The following is a 21965-nucleotide window of genomic DNA, read 5'->3' as shown; positions in this document are numbered from 1 at the left end:
AGAAAATTTTGATTTACCCTCAACATACATAAAGGAAATTATACCAGCATCATATGTTGTCATAACAAGCCAGTGATCATCTAATTCATGAGGTGAGTCTCTAACTCCAGAAGGTGCCCTGAGTTTAAGAATTAGAAATCCATCTTAGGCACCTTGAGATATGAGTATAGGAGAAGAGGTTACATTTTAACAAAACTGGAATTCTCAGCCCTTCAAGGCATTAAAAAAAAAAAAAAATTAGGCTACCAAATATCAAGTATCCCAACAGCTACTAAAGGTACCTGGAAGACATCAGCTCTGGGTTTTTGCTTTCTTCTCTTACTATTAATACTTAGATGTGGTGGAAAAGCGGCTTTCTAATTATTTCAATTCCAGTTACCCAGCAGCAGAGCCAAGGACTCAGCCTTCGATCCTACAGTACATTGCTAAGAAAGGGGATGAAATGGACTGTTTCCAAAAAGTGATACTGGAAACACCCATGCCAAGTTTGATATAATTTTTAAAGGTGATTTGAGTGGATGCTACAAATAACCAATCATCTTTGTGGTCTCTTCTGTTGTAGTTAGCTTAGAAGACCCAGGAGACTGCCTAGAAGGATTGACAGTGGGGCTTGCTTGTTTTCATTCCTTTCGATTGATGACAGAATCTTTTTCAACCCCAGTTCTCAGCATTTGGCACAAACAGGTCAAATCTGACTCTGTATCTTTCTCAAAACCATTAATTTTCAGTATTTTTTAGCTCAAAAAGTCCGAAGTAAAAGCTACATAGACCTCAAAAAAACCATAAAACCACTTTCATTCAGGTCCCATTTCCCTTAGCAGACATAAGTTGGAAAAAGAAATCAGAATGTACAGCACATGATAGGTTAAAGAAATAACAGCAATTAAAATTGATAAGAAAAATTAAGTTACAGAAAGTAAAGTTGATTATCACAGAAGAAAAGTCAGGCACCATCTAGTCCTAATTGACCTCTCTGTGGACAAAATGGAACTATATTGGCAGATAACAAAAATTTGATAAATGGAAAATTGAGAGAAAATCTGAAGGCAGCTTCTTTGAGTATTACTTATCATCCTGATTGTCTAGGATGTTATATAAAACTGTGAAACGAGGTAAGCCAGGCAGTCTCACATCAAATCAAGACAGCTATACACTCTAGAGGCCTTTTAGAGTATTTTAGATAATATATAAATCTAAATGCACTGGAGAGTGAAGCGTTTTGGTGTCACTGATAAGATTTTTGCACTAGCGGGACTATACTGGAAAAATCACTGAGTATGCTGTTCTCAAATTGCTGCTTACTATGACCTGATATTCTAGACGTGCGTGTGCTTTCATGCACGTGATGATGCACGCTGAATTTAGGAAATGATTGTGTCAAAGATTGTAGCTCTTAAAGGAACACAGTTTTGCTTTGATGCTTACGCATTTTGGCTACATTTTTCTTGGGCATTGTTAGATTTTGAGTCTTTCTGTCAAGGTCTTATAAAAATTTGTGTGTGAGTAGAGAAAAAGAAAGAAAGGATAAGAGACAGATGAAACATATGATGGGGTGGAGGAGGATTTATTTCAAATAAGGAAGGGATAAGTTTAGCAGCAGTGCCAGAAAACCATAATATGTGAATGTTAAAAACTGACGTAATGACATGGTTAATTTTATGGGTCAACTTGACTGGGTTAAGGGGTGCCCAGACAGCTGGTGAAACATTGTTTCTGAGTGTGTGTGAGAGAGTGTTTCTGGAAGAGGTCAGCATTTGAATGAATCAGTAGACTGAATAAAGATTCCTCTTTTCAGCGTGGGTGGGCATCATCCAATTCATTGAAGAACTATACAGAACAAAGAGCCAGGGCTTACCAGGTGGCTCAGTAGTATAGAATCTGCCTGCCTATGTAGGAGACGCAGGAGACACAGGTTTGATATCTGAGATGGGAAGATCCCCTGGAGGAGGAAACGGCAACCCACTCCATATTTTTGCCTGGGAAATCCCATGGACAGAGGAGCCTGGCAGGCTGCACAGTCCATGGAGTTATAAAGAGTTGAGTCATGACTGACTACACACGCACAGACAAAGGAGGAGGAAGGGTGAATTTCTTGAGATGGGGCAACCATCATCTGCTTTCCTTGGACATCAGTGCTCCTGGTTCTCACACTGGGACTGACCATCACTACCATCTTTCCTGGCTCTCCAGGTCACAGACGGCAGATCCTGAGACTTCTCAGTCATCATAAGCTCATGAGCCAATTCCTATAATAAATTCATTACACACACACACACACACACACCTTCCATTGGTTCTGTTTCTCTAGAGAACCCTAATACTCATACCATATTTAAGGAGGGTAAATAATTGGTTTTTTACTTTTCTTTATTTATTTAGATTTTTCATTGAGGTTATATTGGTTTGTAACATTATACAAGTTTCATATGTACATTATATTTCTACTTCTGTATACACTATGGTGTGCTCACCACTAAAAATTTAGTTTCCGTCCATTACTGTACAGTCGATCCCCTTTACCTATTTTGCATTCCCCCAGCCCCTTCCCCTCTGGTAACTACTGCTCCCTTTTTTTTTTTTTTTTTTTTTTGTATCTTCAAGTTTGTTTCTGTTTGGTTGGGCTGTTCATTAATTTTGCTGGCTAGTTTTTTATATTCCCATAAGAGGGAAATCAGATAATATTTGTCTTTCTCCATCTGACTTATTTCACTCAGCATGGTATCTTCAAGGGCCCACCCATCTTATTGCAAATGGCATTAATCACTTTATTTATGAAAGTTGCCTTCTAGAAATTCTTATTGTTTTATAAGCAACCTTATCATCTGTAGAGGAAATAGCGAGCCTTTGGAGTCCAATAGATCAAGCTTTAATTTCCAGCTCCTCTATTTGAATGAATATGTGTACTCAGGAAAATTAGGGAAACCTGTAGAGCCTCTGTTTCCTCAATTAGTAGATAGATTATCTCGACAATTAAAATTTAAAATGAATATAAATTACATGCCACGGTGTTTGGAATACAGAGGATGTTCCTTTTCAGCCTTTTTCCATAGGTATTTATTGATATACGTTGTTTTCAATGGACTTTTAAAGTATTTCTCGATTTTATCTACTGTTTGTCCTTTTAAAAACTGATTCTTTAAATTTTTTTTCTTGATTTACCAATATTTGTAGAATGTCGTCTTTAGTATTTCCCAGCATTATCCAATTTTCTTTGTTCTGGAATCTTCTACAAGGCTTAGCCTCTTACCTGCATCAAATGTCCCACCCATTTTCCCAACAAGCCCAGAAACCCTCAAGATTTTGTGATGTTTTTGGAAAACAGGCCTATCTGCTGACTCATTTTCATAAGGGCTCCTAAGGAATAACCCAACATAGAAGCATTTGAAAGGATATGTAAACTGCCTTGAAAGGCCTTGAAAGGCAGGAGATCACAATGAGCTTGTCTTGGCCTGTTAAATATCAGTGCTGAATGAGTTTTTTTGTACTCACTTCGCATTAGCAGGATTGCCGGTGGTCAGATTTGCCAAGGCAAGGGCAGCAGCTTCCCGCACTTCTTCGCTGTCACTTTTTAGCAACTGAATTAACTGAGGGATTCCTACAGAAAAAGAAAAGTAAAATGTGACTTTACAGATATCCATGTGAACTAGAATATGGCAGCCTAAACATTTTCAGTGGAGAAGGAAATGGCAACCCACCCCAGTATTCTTGCCTGGGAAATCCCATGGACAGAGAGGAGCCTGGTGGGCTATAGTCCATGGGGTTGCAAAAGAGTTGGACACAACTTAAGAGACTAAATAACAAAAACAACATCTTCGGGAGGGGGGGTCATGTTTGGGAATGCATGTAAGAATTAAAGATTTTAAAATTTAAAAAATAAAAAACTAAAAAAAAAAAAAAAAAAAAAAAGAAAAAAAAAAAAAAAAAAAAAACAAAAACAACATCTTCAAAATGGCTTTTTCCAGTGTGCTTACCTTGATTATTGAAAAATTCTTTGCTGCCTGAATTCTCACACATTGCCGAGATAGCTTGGGAAGCGGCAATTTTAGTTCCATCGTTTTCAGAACCCAGAAGGCTTACAAGACATTTTTCGACTTCTAGTTCGTGAAAAAGTTTTCTATTTTCAGCTTTCATAAACCAAAAGGGGTAAAAAGAAAATATATATATATAAGAATTTTGCTACAGAAACTGTGCAAATATAAAGACTTCTCCATCCAAAATTATGGGAATTCAAACTATTTGTTAGCTTTAATTGTAGTCTAAGCTAAACAAAATATATACCTATTCAACCTTTAGAACATAGTGAATATGGAAAATGAATTATGGGTATTGCACTTTTTTTCATAATCTCTTGTATGATATCAATACTATGGCAGAGAAAATTCTGTAATAAGAAAGAGGCAAGTTTCAGACCTAGTAAGAACTTACTTTCGCCAGTCATGTGCTGTATTCACACATGCTGTCTTCTTACTGAGCACAAAACCTGTTTGTTTTAAATACAAAGCCCCATATTTGAAGAACGCCTAAGATGTACAAACCTGTGAGCTAAATGCTCGAGAGAAGAGCAGAGAAAGTAAAAACGAGTAATAAAGTGTGATTCCAAGTCTTAAGGAATTTATAATCTTCTTTTTTCTTGTTACATGCTGACATAGCAAAAATGAAAATAATTGCTAAGTTGCCATAAACATAATATAAACATAGCACAATTCTATCCAAAAACAAATAAAGTACCTATCATGATATTCACCCCACTATAAAACACTAAATCAAAAACCAAGGTATGCTTAATGTTCTTTTTGTTCCTGATGTTTTTCTCTCAATTTAGTTTGATTTTCTAATAAGTGACAGCCTCATTACTATACGAAAACAAACACTACATTGAATTAAATTCAATGCAGTATTTAGAGTATAGAATATTAAACAATTTTTTGTTTTGTATTCTACATTTAATCCTAAATAAATTACTATTTATTAAAAGCATATACTAGGCAATATTTACATTAAATCAAACTCATTTTTAATGCTATAATAGAAAAAAAAACAAGTTGGAAAAGAAATAGTTTACAAATAATTTCTTGCTAATTACAGTTTCTTAGAAAATTTTGTCATAAGTTTGATTCTCATTAATAGATTGCCAGGAGAAATAACAATCTCATATATCAGATGATACCACTCTAAAGGCAGAAAGTGAAGAGGAACTAAAGAGCCTCTTGATAAGGGTGAAAGATGACAGTTGAAAAAGCTGGCTTAAAATTTAACATTCAAAAAACTAAGATCATGCTATCCAGTCCCATCACTTCATGGCAAATAGTAGGGGAGAAAGTGGAAGCAGTGATAGATTTTATTTTCTTGGACTCCAAAACCACTGCGGATGGTGACTGTAGTTCAAAAGCATCAATTCTTCGGTGCTCAGCTTTCTTTATAGTCCAACTCTCACATCCATACGTGACTAATGGAAAAACCATAGCCTTGACTAGACAAACCTTTGTTGACAAAGTAATGTCTCTGCTTTTGAATATGCTGTCCAGGTTGGTCATAACTTTTCTTCCAAGGAGCAAGCGTCTTTTAATTTCATGGCTGCAGTCACCATCTACAGTGATTTTGGAGCCCCCCAAAATAAAGTCTGTCATTGTTTCCGCTGTTTCCCTGCCTATTTGCCATGAAGTGTTGGGACCAGATGCCATGATCTTAGTTTTCTGAATGTTGAGCTTTAAGCCAACTTTTTCACTCTCCTCTTTCACTTTCATCAAGAGGTTCTTTAGTTCTTCTTCACTTTCTGCCATAAGGGTGGTGCCATCTGCATAGCTGAGGTTATTGATCTTTCTCCTGACAATCTTGATTCCAGCTTGTGCTTCTTCCAGTCCAGCGTTTCTCATGATGTACTCTGCATATAAGTTAAATAAGCAGGGTGACAATATACAGACAATATACCAAAAGAGAATATTTTGGTAGAAAAAAATGTCGATATTAACTTAGATTACATCGACATGTGGAATTAATTCATTACTTGTGCATATTTTAATTAACTTCTTTCCCAGAGATATCTTCAGAAATTATAACAACTAGGTTTCCACTTTTAGATTAATACATGATTTGTCTTCTTTCAACAACAGTTTTTTAAAATCGCCCTTTTTCCCAGTGTCTTGGTCAGATGTCACTGTCTTTGCAAATACTCTTTGGGCCTTTGTTTGTCTGATACACAGATATATGCCAAGCAATCTGACCATCGCTGGCACAAGGGAAGTCACTAACACTTCTGTTCATTTGTCTTAAACCAATCATGAACCATGTCCTGTAATCCTATCATTTTAATCCCTTGCTCCTTTTATTTAAAATTGGAATTCCGTCAAGCCATAACTGTTTCATTAAAAAGCTGTGATTAATACTTAAATCTGAAGTATGTGTCCCCTAAAATGTTTTAACATATATGTAGTCCTTATTAGTTTTCCCTGAATAACCAAGATCTCAAACTTTTCCAGAATCTTTAACTTAAAATGTCAGGTGTACAATTAAGACTTCCATTATGGAACTAAATCAACTATGCTAAACAGAACACTCTGAGTGGATTCCATCAGGAAAACTGACCAAAAGAATTAATTTGAAAAGTCTAACTTTGGAGTATGTGGTTGTTGCAAAAAATTAAAAAACAAACAAACAAACAAAAAACAGTGTATATGCAATTATAGGAACAATTTTTTAAAAATAATTTAAATACTGTGGGCAATTAGTTTCTCAACCCTGCTGGGAGTGTTCTCAAAATCCAGCTGTGTTCACCAAACCTCAAAAGTGCTAACTGCAGTGTGGCTATAATAGATTTAAAAGATGAATTAACATATTAACCAACTACCTTCTTTGAATTGCTACACTGAGAAGTATTTACATTTTAATTACACTGATAATAAAGATGGCAAGGTAATTATATTACTAATAGAACAATGTCCTTTAAAAATAACGGTTGTTCAGTATCACTAAGATAAAAAGCATGAGGTTTTGTATCTGAAGATAAATCTGTATGTAATGATACTTTCCTTATCCATTCTCAGAAGTTGCTAGTGGGCCACCTGTGCTCTTGCTGAGATGTTAATGCCAGTTCATAAACCTCATGGCAACATGGTAATTAACGCCTTCCTCCTCCTGGTGCTAGGTCAAAGGCACACTGATTTAGGGGTGCATGTTAAAACTTTACTCAGCAAACAAAACTTAAAGAGTGTGTATTATGTGTTTTTGTTTCAGTTGTGTTTTTGACATCCAGTGATGATTCTAATCCTAACCCTAGTCTATAAAAGATTTTTTGATGATGATGGAAAGTAAAAAGAGAATGTTATAAATGAATACTGATCATTACATTGTTCTTAAAAACAGTATAAGGAGCAAAATTTGTAAAAACCTACTTATGAATGGAGTTAAGAAAATATAAATTGGACTACATCAAAATTTAAAACTTCTATGCATCAAAAGATACAATTAATAGAGGTAAAAGGCAACTTACAGAATGGAAGAAAATATTTGCAAGTCATATTTCTGAGAAGGAGTTAATAGAGAGTATATAAAAAACTCCTACAATTCAATAACAAAAAAATTTAAACACATTTAAAAATGGGCAAAGGATTTGAATCGACACTTCTCCAAGATGTTTTAAGTGGCTGTTAAGCATATGAAAAAGACGCTCAAAGTCACTAATTATCAAGGAAATGCAAATCAAGACAGAGAGCTACTACTTCACGCCTGTTAATATTAGTATATACTTTTTAAAGACAGAAAATGCCAAGTTATTGGTGAGAATGTGAAGAAATTGGAAACTTTGTGCCCCATTGATAAGACTATAAAATGGTGCAGCTGCTATGGAAAACAGTATGGCAGTTCCGCAAAATAGTAAACATAGAATTACCATATGATTCAGCAATTGCACTTCTGGGTATATACCCCAAAGAATCGAAAGTGGGAACTCAGAGAGATGTTTGTGCATCTGTGTTCATAGCAGCATTATTCACGGCACCCAAAAGGTGGAACCAGTCCGGTGTCGATTAGTGGATGAATGGATCAACAAATGTGGTATAAGCATACAATGGCATATTTTTCAGAGTTAAAAAGGGAAGGACATCCTGACACATGCTGCAACATGAATGACCCTTTGTTAGCGGAAACACTGACTGAAAGCGCCCACCCTGCAGGCACCATAGTAACCGTTTCCATGAGTTATTTTACAACAGGAGGTTCTCATAAGGAACATGGAACTAACAAGCCACCACCAATTGGAAGAATTCAGGAAATGTCAAAAGGAGACACCACATGTCCCCAGAATCCTTCTTGCTGGCATCCATCTTGACTGAGCAATGTGTAAGCCCCCAGAAAGGACCCCGAGTCAGAATGATTGGCCAGAGACAACCCAGAAACTAATCCCATCACCATAAAACCCGAGCTACGTGGCAGAGCAGTTCTCTTGGGGTCCCTTACCCTGTTGCTCTCCATTGGGGTGCCCCTCCCCAATAAAGTCTCTTGCTTTATCAGCATGCATGTTTCCTTGGATACTCCATTTCCAGGTATTAGATAAGAGCCCACTGTTGGGTGCTGGAAGAATTTCCCCCTTCTGCAACACCATGAGGACATCATGCTGAGTGAAATAAGCCAATCACAAAAGGACAAATATTGTATGATTCCACTTATATAAACTACTTACAGTCAAACTCACAGAGACAGAAAGCATGGTGGATTTCAGGGACGACAGGCAGGGAGAAGTGGGCGGCAGTTATTGATTCATGGGTACAGAGGGTCAGTCTTGTGAGATGAAAAGGCCCTGTGGTTGGATGGTGGTGATGGTAGCACAGCAATGCGAAGGAATTTAATATCACTGGACTGTACTCTTAAAACTAGAGGTAAAGAACCTGCCTACCCACGCAGGAGACATAAGAGATGCAGGTTTGATCCCTGGGTCGGGAAGATCCCCGAGGTGGGCATGGCAACCCGCTCCAGTATTCTTGCCTGGAGAACCCCATGGACAGAGGAGCCTGGCAGGATACAGTCCATAGGGTAACAAAGAGTCAGACACAACTGAAGCGACTTAGCATGCATGTACACTTAAAAATGGTGAAGATGGAGAAATTTATACTACGTGTATTTCACAGTTTTTCAAAAAGGAATCACTTTCCTCTCCTTTTCCGCAAACCTGCTCTTCTTTTCCAGTTCCCCATCTCTGTGAGTGGCACCATTCCATGTCCAGCTGTCCAAGCCAGAAACCTGGCCTTGTCCTTGGCACCACTTTCCTTTCCCCCCACCCCACACAGTCATTCAACAGACCTAAATGGACCCCCCCAGGGTGCTGCGGGATCTCGTGGCAAATGCCTCCAAGTCTATCTCGACCCCCATGGCTCTGTTTCAGGATCCCTTCTCCTCTCACCTAGGTCACTGCAGCAGTGCCCTTTCCCAATCTTTCCATGAATGGTTGCACACACATCTAATCTCTTCTTCACTCTGTAGCAAGAGTGCTTGTTCTTTAAAAAGTGAAAAACTGCAGTGTTCCCTCCCTCCTCTGTCATTTGAGTGGCACTTCGTTGCTATGAAAATAAAGTCCAAAGCCCTTAAACTTGGTTCGTGATGCCCATTAGTGTTTGATGCCTCATTACAACTCCAGCCTTAACTCTGAGTTTCCTGCTGCTTTCTATTCACTGGCCATTCTGAAAACTTCAGTTCTGAAACTTAACACATTCTGTCCCTCCCTGACCTTTACACACTGTTCCTTCTCAGAGCACTGCCGAGCCTCCCCAACCCCACGGGGACCTTCTTTGCCCAGCCAATTCCCATCATCCTCTACATCCTACCTAGCCTGTAAATCATTTCTTCCAACAAAGCTTGTCTGATCCAAGTCTGTGTTAGGTGACCCTCCTAGGGGATCTTCGTTGCCCACCATCAAGCACATTCAACACAGCATTACGATTGTCTGCTTACTTGCCTTCCTTGGATTTGTTGACACAAACTGGGGGCTTAATGAATCATTAATAAACAAATTCATCAACAGCTCCAGAGAGGCCGTAGCTCACTCACAGACATCCCTAGGTCACTGCAGTGCCAGGAGTGTTAATTAGTAGTAGAACTCAAACGTAAGAGCTCTCCATCCAGTGCCCTTGTCACAACCGTATCACATGAAGGGTAATAAACCCACTAAACTCACTATCACAAGAGAGACTGCAACCCAAAGAGACCCGATATAAAAATTTTAGATTTGACATTGCCCGTGTCTTTCCACTGCCCTCTTGTCTGGTCTCAAGTAACTAAGGAGGCCTGGGATAGACAGAGAACAGAACTGACCAGGTATGACAAGGCCTGAGTTCCTTTAGGGAGAATTCTGAACTAAGCAATTTTGCCAGCATTAATTTTATGGTCTGTCTTTACAGTAGGCCTTTATGATATAACTCATGAGGTCACTCTCTCTCTTGACTTTATACTGAGCAGTGAACTTCAGCATACTGCATTAAAACTGGGCTTTGAAGAAATCCAGTATGGGTGGAAAAGGAAATGTTCCTCATAATACACACATGGACATATATACAGATGTGAGTATATATGTTTAGAATATAAATCACTTAAACCAGTCAAAGCTGTCATCATTTATAAGAGGAGTGATGTGGAAGGGGAAAATAGAATCACATCCTTTATTAAATAAAATATGCCAAATATACATAAATTGAAACAATAATTTCATCTTCGGTGCTCATGATGTAATTAATCTCTCATATTTTACAGGTTTATGTCAACATAGCTTGCCAGTGAAATGAAAAGTGTATTTTGTACATAGTATGAGCATATTATTTTTCATAGCTATATTACATGGCACAGTCAGACTCCAGCTGCAACTCAAAATTACTGTATAGATATCATTCCAAATGTGGATTTATTGAAATGACATTTTCAGGATCACAAACAGTGCATGCATTCTGTAAAATTTCAAAATCAGGAGAAATCAAGGCTTAAAACTTAATTTAGGAAAGAACTGTTTTTTAAAAAAGGTATAATTAAATCACATTGAGTTTGTTATATCCTTGGTGAAGCAATCTCTATTTTCACTTATGGACATTGTGATGAATTTCAGCCTTCAATATTGAGTATAGCACTATCCTCAAATGACCATTTAAAAGCAGACAAATACTCTAGTGCTTTTTAGTACTAATCGGAATCAAAAATACAGGAGGAAATACGTATGCTTAGTTTATATAAAATGAGACATACCGTCATAAGCGGCTTTAGCAATTGCTCTTGCTGCGTTCTTCTGAATTTCAGGAATTGTAGAGTTTTCTGCAAATGACAGGAGCTTCTTAAGACCCCCTGTTTGCTGAATCAGCACCATAGTATCCATATCTTCAATGCAGTTGGCCACCACAGAAAGAGCTTCTATGTGAAGGTCATTCAATTCCTAATGATAAAAGCAAACACAATTTTAGAAAACTGTAGTAAAAGCAATTCACAGTTGCCAAATTTTACTACAAGAGGGAACTCCGATCAGTCAGAATATAATAGAATTAATTTTGTTGTGACAGAGGCCCAAGGAAACAGTTCTGTTTATTAACATAACATCACCCTCCCTAACCATTTTTCTCATCTCTTCTCATTTCCCCTAGTTTAAAATATTTTATAGATAAAAAATAATTGCTGGAAACTCCCAGTAGTGGCATCCCAGTGAAGTTGCTCAAACAGCCTTTCATCGACAACAGCTTTATTTTTTTAGTTTTTTTTTAATTGGAGTATAATTGCTTTACAATGCTGTGTTCATTTCTGCTGTACAATGACAAAAATCAGCTATATGCATACGTATATCCTGGACAGCAACTTTAAAATCTAAAGAGAAAAGTGGTTTTTGAAAAAGCAGACAGAAGCTGAAGGGAAGTACATTCCTTAAAACCTCTGCTTGGTAGAAGCAGTTATTGTGAGTGTGTGACTTTCTTGCCTGAGGACCCTCCAGAGTCCCCACAGCAGTGGAAAGTGGCAACCTTATATTTGAACAGTTAGAAATGTAAGATAGAAATCCTTAAAATGAGAGAAACACAGGAAGGATGCTCCACCACCATGGTATTCTATACAGCATTGCTTCATGGCAAGAGAGGTGGAGCAGCGAGCACAGGGGCACAGAAGTCACTGGCCTTCCCAGGGCCCCACCAGCCTGAAGCAGCTGGCTTGGTAAAGCGGCCTCTGGAAGACTCTGCTACAACTGGAACTGAGCACAGGGCTGTTTGTGCTCTGAAACAGCATCCAGCATATGGTGCTGTTGCTCCCGTAGCACAGTTCATGGGTCCAGGAACCAAGGAGTGACACGGCAGTGGCCCCACTCACTATTACCCATAGCGATTCAGTAGCAAAATTTCTGTTTCCTGTACCCACAACCATAGGCTCTGCTGATCTGCAAATCTTAGATCCAAAGTGATGGATACTTCCACCCAGAGACACAGCAATGAGTCCAGTCCACTGAAATGAAATGACAGCCACCTGGTCTCTTTGGGGGCTTCATGCCTCTGAATCAATAGGCGAAGAAGAGAGTTACTGTGTGGGTTGGGGTGAATGATCGCAACTATCCAAGGGAAATTGGACTGCTACTCCACAATAGAGGTGAGGAAGAGTGTGCCTGTAATACAGGGAGTCTCTTACATCATCTCTTTGGTAATACCATACCCTGTGATTAAGGTTGATGGAAAACTATAATGATCCAATGCAGGCACAACTACAAATGGTCCAGACTCTTCAGGAATAAAGGTTTGGGTCACCACGTCAGGTAAAGAATCAAGACGAGCTGGGGTACTTGCTGAGGGCAAAGGGAATATGGAATGGGTATTGAAAGAAGGTAGTTGTTATTGACACCAACTACAACCATGTGATCAGTTACAGAAAAGAGGACTATGATTGTCATGAATATTTCCTTATTTTGTTATGAATGTGTGTGTGTGTGTGTGTATGAAATATCTTTTTCTTCTCTCTCTTATCTCCTCAGGTAACATGAGATATACTGATTTTATAATATAGTATTTTTAAGGTATTTTATTTTTTTAAATATTTATTTCTTTAGCTGGCTGCACCGGGTCTGAGTCACAGTACTCGGGATCTTTGTTGCAGCATGTGAGATCTTTATTTGCGGCATGTGGGATCTAGTTCCTTGATCAGGAATCAAACCTGGGGTCCCTGCGGTGGGAGTGTGGGGTCTTAGCCACTGAACCAACAGGGAAGTCCCTGTAATACACTATTTAAGTGTAGGGGTAGTTTTATATCTTAGTATTTAAATTATGGGATGTGAAGGAGAAGAGTAAACATCACCCAAGGACTTTATACCTTCTCCTCTGGGGAAGGGGACAGTGTGTTTTTGGTTGCACACAGGACAGTTGTATCATGTTAAGTGGAAGCATGATCTTTTATTGTTCTTATTTGGAGATTAATGACTTAGGAGCTCTGTATGGATGCCAAATTGACTAGAGATGGATTTGTGATGGTTAATTTTTTGTTTCAACTTAGCTAGGCCACAATATCCAGATATTTAGTCAAATGTTATTTTAGATGTTTCCATGAATGTATTTTTTAGATGAAATTAATATTTAAATCAATAAACTCACTAAAGCAGATTACTCTCCATCATATGTGAAAAATGACTCTTCTTGCTTTACTCTAGAGAAAACTAGAGCAGACAAAGGGTAAAAGACCAATTGCAGGTGTTTGAAGAGAAGACCATAAACAAAAATTTAAAAATCTTAAATCTTCTAAATCAGAAGATTAAAAAAAATTATTTTAGAATGACCACTAGCATTAGTCTGATTTAATCATGCTGGTAAACTATGTAGCAATAAGCAGATTAGTTCATTATACTTAGTATCATGCTTAAATATAATAAAATTTCAATTTAAAAAATATTCCATAATATGCGTTTATAATAACACTTAGGAGAGAGATATTTTCTCATAGAGCATTGAATAAAGGTTACAGGTACCTTAGTTTCTAGGATCTTAATAAGCTGATCCACTCCTTGATTTTCTCTTAGCATGGCCCGGGACACCTTATCATTTGTAATAACACCTAAGGTTTTGAGAGCCAACAACTGAATAATTGGATATTCTGACTTCAGGAGGTCTAATATAGGAGGGATGGCATTTAGTTCTTGAAGTGTTGCTCGGCACTGAAAATCCTGCCAGGAAAGACAAATGTTTAAATAAGTGATTTTTAAAGCTAAATAGAGTCGCAAGAATAGAGACACTCTATTTTCTAACACAGAACATAAGTTCCCATCTTTTACTCCAGATTCATTTCCAAAATAGGTCACAAACAAATATAAGCAAACCCTCCACTGACAACACCAAAATATTCATATTAGCCCTACAGACATTGTCAGTAATAGGAAATACACATGATCCAGAAGCTTCTGACTTCTCAGAAGCTACTATTTCTTTGGTTTTGTCGTTGTTCAGTTGCCAAGTTGTGTCCAACTCTTTGCAACCCCATGCGCTGCAGTACGCCAGGCTCCCCTGTCCTCCACTATCTCCATTTCCAGCTTTGCTTTCCTCTATCCATCCCACAACTGGCCCCTAATATTAAGCTTTCTTCGGACATAAAAATTGTAGGTTGTTGCTTATTATGGGTTGAATAGTATCCCCTCCAAACGTGTTGAAGTTCTAGCCCCTAGAACCTCAAAATGTGACCTTATTTGGAGATAAGATTGTTGGAGATTTAATTAGTTAGGATAAGGTCATAGTGGAGTAGTGGGCATTTAGTGGTGTCCTTATAAGACCAGTGTCTTTATAAGAGGAGGAGAGAGAGCCGACAGAGGGAAAGATTGCAATGATGAGGCTGCAAACCAGGGACCGTCAAGGATTCAGAGCTGCTGTCAGAAGCTAGGGAGAGAAAAGGAAGGATTCTACCCAGAGTCTGGGACAGCGCAGCCCTGCTGACACCTTAAAGTCAGAAACTCAGCCTCTAGAACTGGGAGGGAATAGATTCCTGGTGTTTTAAGCCAGTCTATGGTACTTCCTTACAGCAGCCCTAGGAAATGAATACACTGTTATTAACTAGTACTGCTGTTATGAAGAAAAGGGGAGCTAGGTCTTATTAAGGAGATTTAGGGTGAAACACACAAACACATCTGCAGGATTATTTAGGCCCATAGGACGAACAACAGTCACCAGAGAAGGGACACTGCTGCACTTGCTCTTCAGTAAGGGTAGAGGTAACACCAGGGGGTATCCAGCCACATGGGAAGGACACGCAGGGGCCAGGAATTCATGATTTTGGGTGCCATTTGTGATGAGTCCCTTTGTCATCTTCTGTTGTTAATATATATTTTCTCTAGATATCTGTCTTTCAATGAACCCTCCCTCACCTTTGCTTCGATATCTCTTCTTTCACGTTCTATTGATGGCTATTTACAATGATGTTTTATACTTGCAGTTGAACTAAGGCTTATCAAATGTGTGTGGGAATTGTTCAGAAATCTAAGCAGGAAGAGAAGCAGAGAAGGCTGTCCAAAGCAGCCGGGAGCTGACCTGCTGGCGATGTGAGGGTGTGCCTGCTGGGTTGGGGATTGAGAGGCTGTGGGGGAGGGGCCAGCGGACAGGACAGGTGCAGGCGACGGGGTGGGGGGTGGGAGTAAAGGAAACCAGCATGTTACAAAGGAAAGTAGCATCTTGCAGATGTGAGCAATGAGTTTTGTTCAGCAACTCACTAGGTTTTCACCAACAAATGAGCCTAATCCAAAATCTTGGTAAACTGCATAGGGTGCAATATAGGGTACAGCCCACTGGACCACCAGGATTAGATCAATAGGTAAGCCCAGGTCAAAACTAGTTCAACACTAATATTAGATTTCCTGTTTTGGAAGAAACACATCTTACCTAGCATAAACCCACCTTAGTCTGCAAGCCATTCTATTCTTTAAAAATTAGGTTATGATTCTAAAATGCCCTTTCACGGAGGACAGTTATTTTGTGGAAAGTGAAAGTATCAACACTAAACTTCATTTTATTTTACTGAATGATAACTACTGAATAGTACTGAGATGAACTGATGAATCAAAACTGGGGCATTTTAATAAGCTTTTTCCTTTTTTAATGGGAAAATAAATTCTATAACCAGCTTTTGTCAAAACATGTTCTTAGAAGTTAATCTCACCTGGACCAAGTTGTAAATGCACTCAATAGAATTTTTCTTCACATCCGGGTCTGGGCTGCTTAGCAGTCTGATGAGAGGCTCTAATCCACCTTGTTCAAATATTTGCACTTTGCTGGTATACTCTACAGACATGTTTGCTAGGCAAAGACTGGCAAATTCATGGATAACGACTTCTTCTGTGTATCAAAAACAAATAACACAAGTATGTAAAGGCTTATTCAACCATTATTTTAAAGCACGCTTTGAAAACCAAAGCTCCACAAATCTTACTTTGGTTGGAGCCCATCTTAGTTTGAGAGATTTTAATGATAATTCACAGTTGGTGTTTCGTAAACTATTTTCAATAGACACTTTAATCAGAAGTGGATAAGAAACCATTCCCCATTTTTTACATAGATGTAGGTTGCAGAGTTACCTTCTGGAGCCAGCCGAGCAATCACAGAATTCACGACATCTAACTCTCTTAACAGTTTTTTAACATCATCTGCAAAAGAAGAAACAGGATATTAATGTTTAATAGTAATAATAATGGCAATGTCTGTGGAATAGTTCTTTATGAGATAGGTTCTAATATTACGTAATTTTACAGATAAGAAAACTGAAGCTCAAAATCACACAGCAAGTAAAAGGCAGGCTAGGTCTGTCTGACTCCAGACAGACTCTAGCCCATGTTCCTTGATTGCTCAGTTGTCCTACTTTCCAAAACACTAGGAAAGATAACCATAAATGTTCAAAAGTGCCTAGAATACCGTCAGTAAAGTTGAGTTACTGTGCCCTATGCTTGCTTATTATGTAACAGTAATTTTTTGGTTTATTTGGGAAGATACTAAAAATATTTTAAAATTTAGATTTTTAATAAACTAGTTCAATTCAGTTCAGTCGCTCAGTCGTGTCCGACTCTTTGCGACCCCATGAATCGCAGCATGCCAGGCCTCCCTGTTCATCACCATCTCCCGGAGTTTACTCAGACGCACGTCCATCAAGTCAGTGATGCCATCCAGCCATCTCATCCTCTGTCATCCCCTTCTTCTCCTGCCCTCAATCCCTCCCAGCATCAGAGTCTTTTCCAATGAGTCAACTCTTCGCATGCGGTGGCCAAAGTACTGAAGTTTCAGCTTTAGAATCATTCCTTCCAAAGAAATCCCAGGGCTGATCTCCTTCAGAATGGACTGGTTGGATCTCCTTGCAGTCCAAGGGACTCTCAAGAGTCTTCTCTAGCACCACAGTTCAAAAGCATCAATTCTTCAGTGCTCAGCCTTCTTCACAGTCCAACTCTCACATCCATACATGACCACAGGAAAAACCATAGCCTTGACTAGACGGACCTTAGTCAGCAAAGTAATGTCTCTGCTTTTGAATATACTATCTAGATTGCTCATAACTTTTCTTCCAAGGAGTAAGCGTCTTTTAATTTCATGGCTGCAATCACCATCTGCAGTGATTTTGGAGCCCCCCAAAATAAAGTCTGACACTGTTTCCACTGTTTCCCCATCTATTTCCCAAGAAGTGATGGGACCAGATGCCATGATCTTCGTTTTCTGAACGTTGAGCTTTAATAAACTAGTGCAGAATGCCAATAAGAATTAACCTCAGCCTTTTTCATAAGTGTATTTTGTATTCATTCCATTTGATTATCACAAATGCCAAAAGTGCTTAGATATAAAAAAGTGCTAGTTTTAAAGTTCACTTTTGTCCTATTTATAGGAGCCTAATTAAAAGTAGACAATTATGCCTCTATTTCTTTCTTGCTCTCCTTACCCCCCTCTTTTTCTTAGAAATAGACACGGCTGTTACTTCAGTTTTGCAGTTTCTCTTCTTGGTTGATTATCTTTTCTGTCAGTCAAAATTAGCATTACCAGAAGTTTGGAAAAGTTCACTTTGCAGTACCTGAAGCATATGGTCTAGGGGATTAACCACTGGATATATATGCCTTTTCTTAGACACCTTTTCCTGTGGGATTCAGCGATATAGCTGTTTCTCAACCAGTCAAAAACTTCTTTCTCTCTGTTCTGTTCAAAATGACTCAAAGAAGGCTAGTGAACTTATGTACGTGAATAGGCTTTCAGTACAAAAGAATACTTGAGTTTTGGGGAAGTGTAGGAAAGACATTCTATGCTCTTAGATTAATTCTTAGTCACAATTTTTTGGTTGCATAATATTCACCATCTAATTTACTCTTGATCATACATGCTCTTTTACATCAACCTTTTTCCTAAGACAGCGAGCTCTTCTGATTGCCTAAAGTAATGTAGAGTCTGGGCTTACAAGGCTACTTCTCACAAGGATCCTGATGAAAGTTCCCTCTTTAGCTGACTTAATTAAATGAGTCTCGGTTACATTAAACTAAATACAGTGCTAAGACTTCGCCTTCCAGTGCAGTGGGGTTTGGGTTTGCTTCCTGGTTGGGCAGCTAAGGTCCCACATGCCTGCGGCCAAAAAAACAAAACGTAAAACAGAAGCAATACTGTAGCAAATTCAATAAAGACTTTAAAAATGGTCCACATTAAAAAAAAAAAAACTTTAAAAAATAAATATTAGCTGGAAGGTAAAAGAAGATAGAAGCTCCTGTTTGATAAAAAGGTTTAACAAAGTAATTTGAGTGCCTATGTTGGATGGCCCAGGAACGGTACAGGCACATAGCTCAATCACTCTAGCCAAAAAAAAAAAAAAAAAAAAAAGAATTTATTTGAAACTGCAAAAGGGGAAGACGGTTTTCATAGCAAGCCTTTATCACCTGGAATGTTGGAACATTCTGTTGGTTCATCCACTATAAGCATGTGGGAAAGCGTAGTGAAGTGAAGTCGCTCAGTCATGTCAGACTCTTTGTGACCCTGTGGACTGTAGCCAGGCTCCTCCGTCCATGTGATTCTCCAGGCAAGAATACTGGAGTGGGTTGCCATTTCCTTCGTGGAGATACAAATTTCTGAAGAATAATCAGTTATTTTAAGACTGTTCAAAGATGATGATTTAACCATGCAGCTTCAGAGGTGTATTTATTTATATATTAGTCTGGAAACGTGACTTCATTTTAGGTCAAATGACCAGTTGCTTTTTTTTTTTTTTATTCCAAGTCTCCTTAGACACATATGAAAAGTGAAGCAACAGTTATTAATATAATATATAATAGTGTTGGCTCTCTTAGCAAAAAAGGAGGTTCACAAGCACTTGAGGATGTGGTGTGTTTTGTCCATATCACCAGATAGTGCAAATAGAAAATCAGCTAAAGTGAAAGTGTTAGTTGCTCAGTCGTGTCTGACTCCTTGCAGCCCCATGGACTGTACCCTGCCAGGCTCCTCTGTCCACGGAATTCTCTAGGCAAGAATACTGGAGTGGATTGCCATTCCCTTCTCCAGGGCATCTTCCCGACCCTGGAATCAACCTGGGTTTCCTGCATTGGAAGTAGATTCTTTATCATCTGAGCATTAACCCCAATAATTGTTTGATTTTTTTCACCTACTTCATAGAATCATAGAATTCAGTATACTTGAGACTCAAGCACTCAGTGGAGACCTTGAAGACAGCCAAGCTCTTTCCATGATTAAGCTTTGTAGTTGCAGACTGCATTGGTCCTAGCACTGATTACAGCCTAGTCAGCCAGCTTACAGATTGTGGTTTGACAGTTCTAAAAGAGCCATCTCGGTTCTCTGCTCCGAGAGGAAGTGCCAACCGTAGCTTATGCTCGACTCCTGTTTATTTCTGATAATTGGAACTTTGTACTTAGAGGTTATATTTTGTCGCTCACAGATGGGCCGCTCCTGGAGAGGTCATGAGGTCACCTTCTGGCTTGAGTTTAGTACCACTGGTCTCAGGAGAACCCATTTGACGTTGGCTTGCTTTTTACTTACTTTGGCCTCAAGTTTAAGACTACGCTGTGCGAAAGAGGAAGGGGCCGTCCTCAAGGATGTGAACTTGCCGAGTGCCTTCATCAGAGGCAGGAGTTGGCCCTGCAGTTGGTCCACAATAAATGGGGATAATTTTGCATGGCAAAGAGATTACAGTAATTGTCTTTATGATAGGTACTGATTCCTTGAACATAAACTCGAACTCCAAAATGAATTATGCTTCTCTGCAGGTTTAATGAAATTTCTGAGGTTGCTGAAATTTGTGTATTTGTTTTTCCATTCAAGATCTGCTGGTGAGGGGAAATACCTGACTGGTTTCATTACTGGTTTATAAATGAATAAACGGATATTTATTTCTGTAAAAAAATAAAAAATAAAAGCACCATCTCATTTAGCATCCAAATGTAAGAGTATTTGTAACATTTGGGGGCCACAGACTCCTTTAGAAACTCATGAAATTCAATGTAAAAACCTGCTCAGAAAAATCTGCAAACAAATTGTAGGGTTTCACAGATGATAAACTCCTCATATAATGGAAAGAAAAGAATACTAAATAAAATCAATAGAAACTAAGAACATAAAAAAGAGGAAAAAAAGTCACAGAGACCTAGATATTTCATTAGAAAATGTAAGTATAAACAAGAATTTATAACTCTCCTTTCTCCCCCAAAATCATTTAGAAGGACAGCCTGACTTAGCATGGACACTAATGTTAAAGATCATAAGAGATTTAGTGAATAGAAAGTCTACTGAACTATTAGAGAGTAAACTTGTAATTTTAGCTCTCATCTCAGTTCTGCTACTAGCCATCTGCATGACTTTGGGCAAAGAACCCAATCCTTCAAAGAACCCTTTTGTGTTTAAAATGAGTTGCACAGGAGGCATTATGAAGCACCTTTGGTGTATAAACTCTGTGGTGTGTACACAGAACAAAACAGGAGAAATTTAAATATTTCTCCTTTTTTGTTGTTTATAAATAATGTAATATGCCACATTCAATATGGCAGAATTAGTCTACCAAACCCCCAGAGATGCATTTATAGAATAAATAAACTTAAAATGAATCCCTTAAGGTTAAATTTAAACAAGGATAATGCATCAAGTGAGATTACTTGATTATGATTTTAAAAGCAGATACTTACTATTAGAAGCCAGAATTCCAAATATCATAGTAGCGTTTCTTCTCACAATTTTGTCTTCATGGGTGAGTAGCTTAGTTAAAGGTTCCACAGCTCCAAGTTCAAGGAGGGTGGCTTTATTTTCCTCACCTACCATCACAGGTAAAATGAAATCAGAAATGGATAGCAATCTCGTCAAAATTCTTCCTTGTGTCATTCCAGTTTATTTGCCATTTGCCTTTCACATTCCTCTGCTTCTACACATATTTCTCTAGAATTAACTTTAGAGCAAAGGTATCCTGGATGCTTGCTGGTCTCCTTTCCCTGAAAGTTTACAAAACTGGCCTCCTCCTTTGGGTCTTAGCTCATACTTCACCTCCTGAGGGGTCTCCTCTGACCGTCCTACCTACCGTCATCACTACGTACCAGTCTTTCTGATTGCTCTTTTTCCTGCTCTATTTTCTCCATACCACTTAACAATCTCCATGATTGTTTGCTTCCTCTCCCGTAACTTGACTTTCCATGAAGACAGAGACCCTTTCTGTTCTATTCTTTCATAACTGCAGTGGCTAGCACAGTGCCAGGCATCTAATGGGCACTCAGTAATACTTACTGGCATAATTCATTATGAAAATTAACACAGAGAATCTCCACCTCAAGTTCAAGTGTGTGTGGTGGACTTTAGGGTGTTCATTTTTCACCCAACAGGTTCGCCTGCAGCCATCATGGCTAAGGCAAGAAGCCCCAGAACAGGAAGGTCACTGAAGGCCAGCATCGAGCCCAATTGTAGAAGCAGATTATCCATACCCCGTAAGTGGGATATCATTCTGCAAAGTCTGGAATAATGTTTAGGTCCTGATTAATTTCAACTTTGCAATTTCTC

The 21965-nt window shown here is 38.6% G+C and overlaps 1 protein-coding gene across 4 annotated transcripts in view; it reads right to left on the bottom strand.

The window, feature by feature from the left end:
• The window catches only part of ARMC3 (armadillo repeat containing 3), a 102400-nt gene that overhangs the window by 59017 nt on the left and 21418 nt on the right, over window positions 1-21965 (bottom strand). For all 4 annotated transcript variants that reach the window (XM_069547419.1, XM_069547417.1, XM_069547420.1 and 1 more), the window contains exons 4-10: window positions 21107-21232; window positions 16538-16606; window positions 16123-16298; window positions 13952-14146; window positions 11218-11401; window positions 3972-4124; window positions 3490-3595 (exon numbers count right to left, since the gene is read on the bottom strand). In XM_069547419.1, coding sequence (XP_069403520.1) covers window positions 3490-3595; window positions 3972-4124; window positions 11218-11401; window positions 13952-14146; window positions 16123-16298; window positions 16538-16606; window positions 21107-21232 — 1009 coding nt within the window. The remainder of the gene's footprint in view (window positions 1-3489; window positions 3596-3971; window positions 4125-11217; window positions 11402-13951; window positions 14147-16122; window positions 16299-16537; window positions 16607-21106; window positions 21233-21965) is intronic.

The sequence above is a fragment of the Ovis canadensis genome, chromosome 13 (assembly GCF_042477335.2).
Source record: "Ovis canadensis isolate MfBH-ARS-UI-01 breed Bighorn chromosome 13, ARS-UI_OviCan_v2, whole genome shotgun sequence".
Lineage (NCBI taxonomy): Eukaryota > Metazoa > Chordata > Mammalia > Artiodactyla > Bovidae > Ovis > Ovis canadensis.
This window is presented reverse-complemented; position numbering and strand designations above follow the sequence as displayed.